Here is an 11,580-nt window from a genome sequence, read left to right as displayed (position 1 = left end):
TGGGAATACCCCTTTAAAGTTCCTCTGGAAGTCGAGAGTCCTCTGGTGTACATTACTAGGAGCTCACAAAGAAGTCTGAACTGAAATGACATACCCATACACCCACATAAACATGTAAATAAGACAATGAAAATAAAGGACATTTGACACCCGGATTTGTATAGTACAATTTAATACTACTATCCAAAACAAAAAGGAAAAAAATGGAAAATCCAGGGTTAAAATGATTAGATCTTTAATTCATAAAGGAAAATAAAGTCCAAGGGGTTGAGGATAACCAAGTTATGATAAAAAAAAAAAAAAAATCTGTAGACATAAGATGAAACAAATTTGCATTATATTGTGAAAGCGCTGTTTTATCTCCTCTTGTAGAAATTGTCTCAGATGACCGACAAGAAAAGGTTCGGTGAGAGGGTTTAAGGAACACAAGCAGTTGAGATGCTCAGGAGATGATACCATCTTAGAAGAGCCATGTCTTTCATGGTATGACTTTCTCTTCCTTTGCCCTTTAGAAGATGAATCCATACACAAAATTTACACATCTCAACCCAATCCCTCTCCAGAATGTAGAAAAGAAGAGTCTGTAGGATTTTTTCGATCTTTTATGTATTTATTCCTACATACTATAGGATTTAGGAACATCAACAATTTATTCGAAGAATGTTTTTGGTTTCACCACAAGTTATGCTTATCTGAAATTCTTGCACTCTGCAGTAGACATCTGAGTACTGTCTTAGATGCTCCACAGGATTCCATAGGACGGCTGGCACCAATTCCGAGTTAATGTTCCAGACGACTCCAGGTGACTTCCACCTGGCCTTCCAAAATGTGCCTGAAAGTCAAGTCCGAGACTCAAAGAGATGTTCCGCATTATTTCAAAAGACGATAAATGAAAGGAAGGACTTTGAAGATTACCATGAATTAACATAAAAAAATAGAGAAGACACAGTTTTGTTTCCCTCCCAGAAAATTTTGTGTTTTTTTTGTGTAAAACTGGGGACTCACAGCCGTCTTCAGATCAAGATTTGAAAAAATAGAGTGACGAGCAAGGAACATCCACCGCTGATCCACTGGGAACTAGAAGATGGTCCAAGAGAGTTGAAAACTTCAGATTTGATTTCATTGGATCCTACAAGAAAGGGCTCCTCCTTTGAGACCTTAAATAAAATATTTTATGGTTATAAATCAATAATAGTGATAATACATAGTATTATGTGACGTTCTTGTTAAAGGACCAGATTACAAGAAACTTAAAAATACTTATCTACTTGGACTGAAGTTTGTTTAAGTAGTATTTCTCAAATGGAGAAAGAAAAAAATGTTTTCCCTAACTTGGAGTTGACCTACACCACCAATTTCGCCCACCTAGTACAGTACTCATTCTTCCTTTCCAATTTCTTATTTTATATAGAGCAGGAAGGTGACCCTTAGTCCAAATAACTCAAAAGTCCAAAAAGTGGTTCTAATATTTTAGAGCTTATCAGTTTTAAAGGGGATGCTCAGAATAAAAAAAACTGTATTCATGGACTCTAGTTAATGGGGTGGGGTTATCCTCTGTTCAGGATCCACATCTTTTGCCAAGAATGGACAGCAGTTACATAGGGTGCCCATTGCTTTGGATGACCTTTCCTGTTCTGCATCACACATACAACCCACAAATGGCACAGTGTAGTGCATCATTTCCCCTCTTGAGGCAGTGCAGACAAACTGAACGCTTACTGCCAGATGATTGCTGGGATCTCAGCAAGGGGGCACTTTGTGAATTGTTCATTGTTAAGGGGCTTTTTTTTTTTTATCAAGTAGGGGTTGTACAATGCAGAGACTTTACTATGACAAAAATAAGGTTAGCTAAATAGTCACATGATGCAAGGGGAGCAGGTCATGGATGCCGCCAGCAACTGGCTGCAGTGATCACATGTCCCTCCCAGTAAGATAAGGATTGAGCTTTAATGAGTGTTTATAATGTCAGAGAGCAGAGATAAGGAGCCTGTCAGCTCCCCAACTGACGGAAAAGCCAGAAAATCCACAGGCAGCTACTACAGCATCCCAGCTCTGTACAGAAAAAAAGGATTCAATATTGTTAATAAAGGCCAATTGAAAAATTGATATTAGCTCAAAAAAGTAAAATGCAATAATAATAAAAAAATTGCTCCCAAAGGTGTACATAGCCTTTAAGTAGATCACTAGATTCATGGACTAGGACACCAATATAATATAGGACAATAAAGACTATGCATGCACAGAGGTAACTGGCATACAGTGGAGGGAAAGATGGCGTTAGGCGGTGTTTGAAGGGTTTCGCATATTTTGTGACTTAAAAGGTATGTGTCCTTTTTTTATTAAACTGTAATATTGTTACAGTGCAAACAAAAAAATTTTTTAAAAACAAAATGGAGCAACTCTGCAAATAATATTGATTAAAAATGTCCTACCAATTTAAGTATACAGCTCCTATGTAGACCTTTGTGCCCCAGACTAATTACAGACTGCAAACAAACCCTGTGCAGTCAGATCCTATAGAATGTGCTTTAACAGTTGCAAATAAAAAAAGAATAAAAAATACAGCAACTGCAAATAGTCTTGAATAAAAAATAACCACCTACTGTTTCAGGTCTACAGTTCCTTCTGCTATGTGTCTCCATGTTTACAGACTACAAACAAACCCTGTGATTCTGACCTGACAGTCAGATGTTCTTCCACTCCCTCTGCCTCCTCTTCTTGGCGATCTACAGACAGTAGAAGAAGAGCTGGTGGAAGAGAGTAACACATGACTGTAGGATTACACAAAGGGTTTAAAGTCTGTAACCATGGAGACGCATAGGTCTGCATAGAAGCTGTAGACACAAAAGAAGATTTTTTAATCAAGGAACAATAAAACTGGAGCAATAAAATTGGTTACAAAAGTATACACACCCTTTAAATACCGTGGGCATCAAAAAAGCCACTAACCACTGACCATATTAAAATATACAGAAATAAATTCTACCAAGTCGAAGATTTAGCAGTGGTTCCTCTCACCTTGGTGGGCTGGACATAGACATTGACACTTTCCTTTACTGTAGGGACGGAGACGTTGGCATACTTCTCTTCCTTCTGCCCAGGAGTTGTGGAGGCCACGGATGGATTCAGAGCCAGGTTTAGATTGGTCCCATTGCCAAAAGCATGGATAGAGTTTTCTATAAAGCAAAAAACAAGTTAACAAGTCTCATAACTGATGTAAAGGCACAATACACCATCAAAACTTATAGTTCTGGGATGGAATAGTATCTAATACAAAATCGACAAGAAATAATAGGACTCGTTGCTGAAGCGGAATAAACCAGGGTTTAGTTCACAGCAGCCATTAGCCGGCTTGTAGGGAAATCAGTTTTATGCAAACCTGATCAGATGTTCAACTGCGAAAGTGGAAGGAGCGCTCACCGATGATTGCGGGAGCCATTAAAGAGGCCAATGATTGAATCAAAAAGGCAAATGCAGAACATTAATCTTTCCACTATCCAAACAGACCTGGAGCACGGTCCCCGCCACACAGCTGCTGCCCCACACTAATGTCTGATCCCCGCAGGGCTTCGTTTTCTAGAACTTTCCAGACTATGAAATCAGGAAATTGAGAAAAATCTATGCCTGCCTATCTATCTATCTATCTATCTATCTATCTATCTATCTATCTATCTATCTATCTATCTATCTATCTATCTCCTATCTATCTATCTATCTATCTCATATCTATCTATCTATCTATCTATCTCCTATCTATCTATCTATCTATCTATCTATCTATCTATCTATCTATCTATTTATCTATCTATCAATCTATCTATCTATCTATCTATCTATCTATCTATCTATCTATCTATCTATCATCTATCTATCTATCTATCTATCTATCTATCTCCTATCTATCTATCTATCTATCTATCTATCTATCTATTATCTATCTATCATCTATCTATCTATCTATCTATCTATCTATCTATCTATCTATCTATCTATCATCTATCTATCTATCTATCTATCTATTTACATCTATCTATTTACATCTATCTATCTATTTACATCTATCTATCTATCTATCTATCTACATCTATCTACATCTATCTATCTATCCATCTATAGATAGATAGATAATGGATAGGTGATAGATAGATAGATAATAGATGATGGATTGGTGACTGATAGAAAGATAGACAGATATTAAATAGTTAGATATACGATAGATAGATAAATAGATAGATAGAAAGATAGATAGATATGAATAGATAGCTACATATGAGATAGATGGATAGATAGATGGATAGATAGAGAGATAAGTGGTAGATAGATGAATAGCTAGACACATAGACTGACAGATAGATAGATAAATAGATAGATAATAGATGATTGATTTGTGATTGATAGAAAGATAGACAGATATCAAATAGTTAAATATATGATAGATAGATAGATAGATAGATAGATAGATAGATACAAGATAGATATGTCTACCTCTGTGCAGCATACATAGCTCCACGAGATTCTCCATACTTCAATCCCATTTTCAGGCCCTGGGCAATGTTCTCACCTTTGGAGACCTCAATGCAAGAACAGGGAGGGAGAGAGACTACCTGACAACTGACGGAAATGTCTATATATTCGGAGCAGACCCTGACTGTGACAGCTCAGTGCACACCGAGAGGAACAGCTATGACGGCACAGTAAACAAAAGTAGCAGAACATTGCTGAACTTATGTTGAAGCCTCGGACTTCATATTCTCAATGGCCGCACCAAGGGAGACTGTCTTGGTAGATATACCCTAAACTCCCATGTAGGCAACAGTGTGGTAGTCTATGCCATCACAGATATGGACCCCAAAATGTCAGTGGCTTCATAGTCACCCCACAGACACACCTGTCAGACCACAACCAACTGCTCGTATACATTAAATCCACAAGTAAACCACCGGCACAAACATCACAGCAGACCGGCCTCTTCAGCCTACCTCCATCTTTGAAATAGTCCAAGATGTCAGCCCAAAGTATATGGAGACCATAAACAGCGCAAAGATCCAGGAGAGGCTCCATAACTTCCATAGTAAAGTGTATGAGCTGAACCCAGAAGGAGTAAATCTCGCGGTAAGGGACTTTAATAATATACTTTACACCATGGCGGAAATGTCTGACCTCAAAAGATGCAACAAAAGACCAAAAAAGCAACAACCCAACAGTTAGTTCGACCAGGAGTGTAAAGATATAAGGAAGGCACTAAGAATGGCCTCAAATAGGAAACACCAAGATCCGAACAACCCCAGTCTGAGGGAAGCCTACAACAACATACAAAAGCAATACAAAACCATCCTCAGAAAGAAAAAGCAAGGCAACATCTCAACCAAGCTCCTCCAACTCCAAGATGCTCTCCAGGACAACTCCTTCTGGGAACTATGGAAGCATATGGACAAAACAAGCAAGAACACCAACCTCCATATCCAAAACGGCAAGATCTGGCTCCAGTACTTCAAGGATCTTTACAAAGCCATCTCGAGGGAGGACCAAAGCCCAGAACAAAAAGAAATCACGAAAAAGCTGAAGGATATGGAGAAAAAAATCAAAGATGTACAAAACCCTCTAGACACACCGATCACACCGCAGGAGATAACAGAGAGGATCCCAGTGATAAAGAGTAAAAAAGCCAGTGGCCCAGATGGGATCCTTCCAGAAATGATCATATACAGCCCGCCAGGTATCCAGGCCGCATTAGTAAAACTCTACAATGTTGTGCTGAGTGCCAGCTACTTCCCCCAGAGCTGGAACCAGGGCATCATCACCCCCATACACAAGAGCGGAGACAGGTACGACCCAGCCAACAATAGAGGGATATGCGTCAGCAGCAACCTGGGAAAACTCCTCAGCAGTATCCTGAATAAGAGGATCCTCAGCTTCCTCACCCAACACAACATCCTCAGCAGAAGCCAAGCAGGCTTCATGCCAAACCACCGCACTACGGACCACATCTACACCCTGCAGAGCCTCATCGGGAGCCATGTCCACAATACAAAGCATGGAAAGATCTATGCCTGTTTTGTGGACTTTAAGAAGACCTTTGACTCAGTGTGGCACCCGGGCCTATTTCTGAAACTTCTTGAAAGCGGAATAGGAGGAAAAATATATGATGTCATCAGAAGTTCCTACACTGAGAACAGATGCAGCGTGAAAGTAAATGGGAGGAGAACGGCTTATTTCCGGCAGAGCCAAGGAGTCAGAAAGGGCTGCAGCCTCAGTCCAACCCTGTTTAACATCTACATCAATGGGCTGGCGGCGGCTCTGGAGTCCTCCTCAGCACCTGGTCTCACCCTCCATAACACCGAGGTAAAATTTCTCCCTTACGCAGATGATCTTTTGCTACTATCGCCAACTGAGAAAGGTCTCCAAGATAACCTGAAAATCCTGGAGAAGTTCAGTAACATGTGGGCACTGCCCATCAATCCAAAGAAAACCAACATCATGTTGTTCCAGAAAAGAAACCGGAAAGCAGCCGGGCGTCCTCCCTTCCTGCTAAACAACTGACCACTTTCAGAAACTGACAGCTACACCTACTTGGGCTTAGAAATCAGCCAACCAGGGATGCAGCGTCCCACATCAGTGTGTAAATGGGACACTTTAAACATCTGAATATACTGTATATGTGTTTATTTGCATTGTATGGTATTTCCTATTATCTGGCTGGCAATGTCATTTACATCCATTCACCCCTAGGTGGTGCTGGCACCACACTATATATAGCTTTGGGTGTGTTAATAAAGTTAGGAGGAGGAGAAGCAAGTTCATGGGAGGAGAGAGACAGGCTAAAGTCACCATGTAGCTGTTTTCCTTTCCTCTGGGCCCTGATCAAGCCTGGAGAAGACAACCACAGCAACCAAACACCAGACAATGAGTCTATGTACAAAGATGCAGAGAGCCTAGCGAGGGTAACAGCTAAACTCAGCTTATGGACCTCATTAGGACAAGTGCCTGAGAGCAACGTTCCGAGTGCCGGGACACAAATAGACAATGCGCAGAATTGTCCTTATCCACTACACAAGCCTTCCGGGTCATAGTGGAAAAACCTATTTAGGCTACTTTCACACTAGCAATAAAGGGAAATTGTGGAGTCCGCACACCTTTGTAAGATGATGGGTGCTCGCGGAGGACTTCAGTCGCAGAATATGTAGATAATCCACGGCACACCAATGTCTTTTTGTTTGCAAATTAATTTTAGGTACAGAAAATTCAGAAAAATTGTCAATATATGACTAATCGCCCCATGATTATAATACAAGCATGTATATAATATATTTGTAGGCCATAATGTATCCCAACGTTTCGGTCCTATCAAGACCTTTCTCAAGGGATCGTGGCCAAGCTGCAAACAGGCTGTTCCATACTTTCACACTAGCGGCACGGACCTCCGGCAGGCTGTTCCGTCGGGTGAACAGCCTGCCGCTAGTGAACGTGTGCCCCCAGACTGCCGCTCCGTCCCCATTGACTATAATGGGGGTGGGGCGGAGCTCCGGCGGAGGCATGGCAGCGCACGGCGAGAGGCTGCCGGAATAAAACGACGACATGTCTGACATTTAATCCGTCAGCCTCTCGCCGTGCCTCCGCCGGAACTCCGCCTACCCCCCATTATAGTCAATGGCGACAGAGCGGCAGTCCTGGGGCACGCGGTCACTAGCGGCAGGACGGATCCGACAGGCTGCTCACCCGACAGAACAGCCTGCCGGAGGTCCGTGCCACTAGTGTGAAAGTAGCCTAAGAAGAGTATCCTGCAAATAATGAAGCAGATGTGTTTGCCTGCCACAAGGGAGATCGCCCTTAAAGGATAGCTCATAGTAACCAGATATATGAGCATACTTTAGTACCAGAGTGCTATAGAGTGGACTTAGGATTACCACCAGGATCCTTGCCTGTAAAGTGTCTACTTTAAAAGGGACAACTCTTTCATTGACAACTGCCACTACCTGATAATAGGATTACAATTGAACTTATTATTAATTGTGCTATACAGAAAGCTTTCCATTGATGAACTGTACCAACTGTCCAGAGATTATTGATTTTCTGTAAATGTTCAGCTGGTTTACAACAAACGACTCCTCATTCTTACTACTGCTACTCTCAACATTTGCACCTTACGGTGCTGGCGTCACGAACCAGGGGCCCAGTTGCAAAAGCACCTTACACCCATTACCATCAAGGGCACCTCAACTTCCATCTGGCTGGTGTTCCCTGTAACGGAGAGTGCCCCGGAGGATTTCGTGCTGTCTTCCTCATCACTGCACGCTGATCCAGGGAGGCATGTGCTAACTGTGAGTACAAACAACTACTACCCCCATTGGACCACCGTGAGCCTCACGTGTTTCTCCCCGCGTGTCACGGTCGCTGCAGGGAGTTTTAAGAAAGCCATGGAAACACTGAAATACAAGGCGAGCAAAACCTTCTATAACATCAGAAGGCGTCTGTATCATCTTAAGGCACCAGTGACCGTCTGGCTTAAAATCCTTGACACCATCATCGCCCCAATCCTCCTGTATGGCAGCGAAGTCTGGGGCCCAGACATATACCCAGACTGGGCAAAGTGGGTCTCTGGGCCAACAGAACTATTCCACCTAGAACTCTGAAAACACCTTCTCCAGGTTCACAGGAGCACATCGAACAGCACTTGTCGAGCAGAACTGGGCAGATTCTCACTTTACTTTGCTGTCCAGAAGAGGGCGCTATCATTCAGAGCCTATCTGCATAGCAGCAGTTCCAGCTACTACCATCACAAAGCCTTGCTACACCAAGAAGCCCCAGAAAAGCAAAGCACCCTGCAACAAGTCACACAAAACCTGAGACTGAGAAGAGCCTGATATACCATGGACTCCTATATCCCCACCCTGGATGTGTCTCCACCCAACCCTACCCAATTATTTTCCACTTGCTTTGGCAATGCTAAAATGTATTTAGTCCTGCCGATAAAGCTGATTTGATATGAGATAGATAGATAGATAGATAGATAGATATGAGATAAGAAGATAGATAGATAGATAGATAGATAGATAGATAGATAGATAGATATGAGATAGATATGAGATAGATGGATAGATAGATGATAGATGGATAGATAGAGAGATATATGGTAGATAGACAAATAGACTGACAGATAGATAATAGATACTGTAGATATGAGATAGATAGATAAATAAATAGATAGAGAGCTAGATAATAGATGATGGATTGGTGATTGATAGAAAGATAGTTAGATATATGATAGATAGATAATAGATAGATGATAGATAGATAGATAGATAGATAGATAGATAGATAAATAGATAGATAGATAGATAGATAGATAAATAGATAGATAGTGTGACACAGCAAAGGGTTTTGTCTGGGTAGGCAGGTATTTTCCTCCCAGCATGTGCGGCTGGGTTAGTTTCCAGCCAGGTGACGTCAAATACTGGACCGGAGTTTAAGTTCTGGGTTTTGGCAGCACCTGGGCTCGGCAGCTGAGTCTCTGTGTTGGGATCTGAGATTTCGTGCCGGACTGGAGGGCTGAGACCCATGTGCAGGGGGAACAGGCCCCCTAAAGCCTGCTGTGGACTACTGGAGGCAGAGCTGCCAACAAGGTGACGTGCAAAATAGAACTTTCCATTGTGTGTGAATTAACACCAAAGACTGCAAAGTGACGTGTTGTTTTGTGCAACTGCCGCAAGTGTGAATAAACACTGAAGTTTGAGTTAAGAACTTGAATTTTGCCTCTGTATTGCGTCCGCTTACCCTATCTACCAGAGCGAAACCCCACAATTGGTGGAGGATGCGGGCAAGCGCAGTGAGGCTGGGGTGAAGGCTGAAGTATTTTTGTTGTTTTTCTTACATCAAACCAGCGAGATTACAACCCGTGTCCCTTGACAAAATGGAAGCTGTCATGAAAACCCTTGTGGAGGCTAACCTGCAGCAGCGGGAGGCTAATAAGCAGCAGCAAGAAACAAACTAGCTGCTGTTACAACATGTGGTGGCTTTACGGGCGGCAGGAGCATCCCAGAGCGTCCACCATGCCCGGAAAGCGGTCCGTGCGGCGATCCCAAAGATGACCCCCTCGGATGACGTTGAAACCTATCTGGCGGTGTTTGAAAAGGTGGCCATGAGGGAGAAGCTACCCCGAGATGAATGGGCTAAGGTCGTCGCTTCATTTCTGGCATCCGGACCCTGTGTGATGGTGGGAGACACTAAGTGTGATGGTGGAAGACGTGGAGGACTTGCCGCCGGGTCCTGAATTTCCAACGTCGGGACCCAACCCTATCCCGAGCTTGGGAAAATGTGCTAATAGTAGATGGTGAACCACAACAACCTGGGGCAAAGTCAGGGTTTCCGCGTTTTGTGGTTCATCAAGATAAGTTGTATCCGGTAAACCAACTACGGGGTGAGCCTATTGAACAGTTGGTGGTCCCCAAGGCTTATTGCAAACTCGTGTTAGATCTAGCCCACCAACACGTTCTCGAAGGTCACCTGGGGCTGCAGAAAACTCAGGATCATACACCCCAGCCTATTCAGAGAGGTGGAAGAGTTTTGTAGGTCTTGCCCAACCTGCCAGATAACTAGCCCCCAGCCACATTTCTGTAGTCCCCTAGTACCTCTTCCGATTATCGAGGTACCGTTTGACCGAATAGCTATGGACCCCATAGGCCCAGTACCAAAGTCCACCAGAGGGCATCAACACATCTTAGTCATCCTAGACTACGACACTCGGTACCCGGAGGCTGTGACACTGCGATATACCTCGGCCAAACTCATAGCTAAGGAGTTAATGGAGATGTTTTCCCAAGTAGGACTACCTAAAGAGGTTCTGACCGACCAGGGGACCCCTTATGTCCAAGGTGATGAGGGAACTCTGTAAGTTGCTGCACAAAAAACAACTACGGAAGTCCGTTTACCATCCGCAAACGGATGGTCTAGTAGAAAGGTTTAACCAAACATTAAAAAATATGTTGAAAAGGGTAGTGTCTAATGATGGGAAGGACTGCGAGAGGTACCCCAGGCCTCTACTGGATTCTCGCCCTTCGAACTGCTATATGGCAGACACCCTCGCGGTCTCTTGGACGTGGCCAAAGAGGCGTGGGAACAACAACCCACTCCACATAAAAGTGTCATTGAGTATGTTACCCAGATGCAAGATCGGATAGAGACAGTGTTGCCTCTTGTTATGGAGCATTTGGAGGCAGCTCTGCGAGCCCAGAGTCGGGTCTATAATCGGAAGGCTCGGGTCCGGATCTTTAACCCGGGTGATCAGGTTTTAGTTCTGGTGCCAACCATGGACAGTAAGTTCCTAGCTAGGTGGTAGGGGCCCTACGAGGAAAGATAGGCAAACCTGTACTGAAAACAGCCCGCAGCCTGGTTTTCTAGGAGAAGAGGTTCCGGCCCATCTGTCTGATGCAAGAGAAGCGGCTGCCACAGTAAAAATTGCTGACAGCCTCTCCTCTAAACAGACACAGGAGGCAAGGGAGTTCGTCAGCAGGAACACAGATGCGTTCTCAGACCTCCCTGGATGCACTTCTATAATCCAGCATGACATTGTCACTGAACCTCAGG

The 11,580-nt window shown here is 43.3% G+C and overlaps 1 protein-coding gene across 1 annotated transcript in view; it reads right to left on the bottom strand.

The window, feature by feature from the left end:
• Window positions 1-239: 239 nt before the first annotated feature.
• Window positions 240-11,580, bottom strand: part of GFRA4 (GDNF family receptor alpha 4) — a 447,902-nt gene continuing 436,561 nt past the window's right edge. Inside the window, exons 8-9 of the mRNA XM_040419328.1 lie at window positions 3,019-3,176; window positions 240-1,157 (exon numbers count right to left, since the gene is read on the bottom strand). Coding sequence (XP_040275262.1) covers window positions 1,014-1,157; window positions 3,019-3,176 — 302 coding nt within the window. The 3' untranslated portion in view covers window positions 240-1,013. The remainder of the gene's footprint in view (window positions 1,158-3,018; window positions 3,177-11,580) is intronic.

This window comes from Bufo bufo, chromosome 2 (assembly GCF_905171765.1).
Source record: "Bufo bufo chromosome 2, aBufBuf1.1, whole genome shotgun sequence".
Lineage (NCBI taxonomy): Eukaryota > Metazoa > Chordata > Amphibia > Anura > Bufonidae > Bufo > Bufo bufo.
This window is presented reverse-complemented; position numbering and strand designations above follow the sequence as displayed.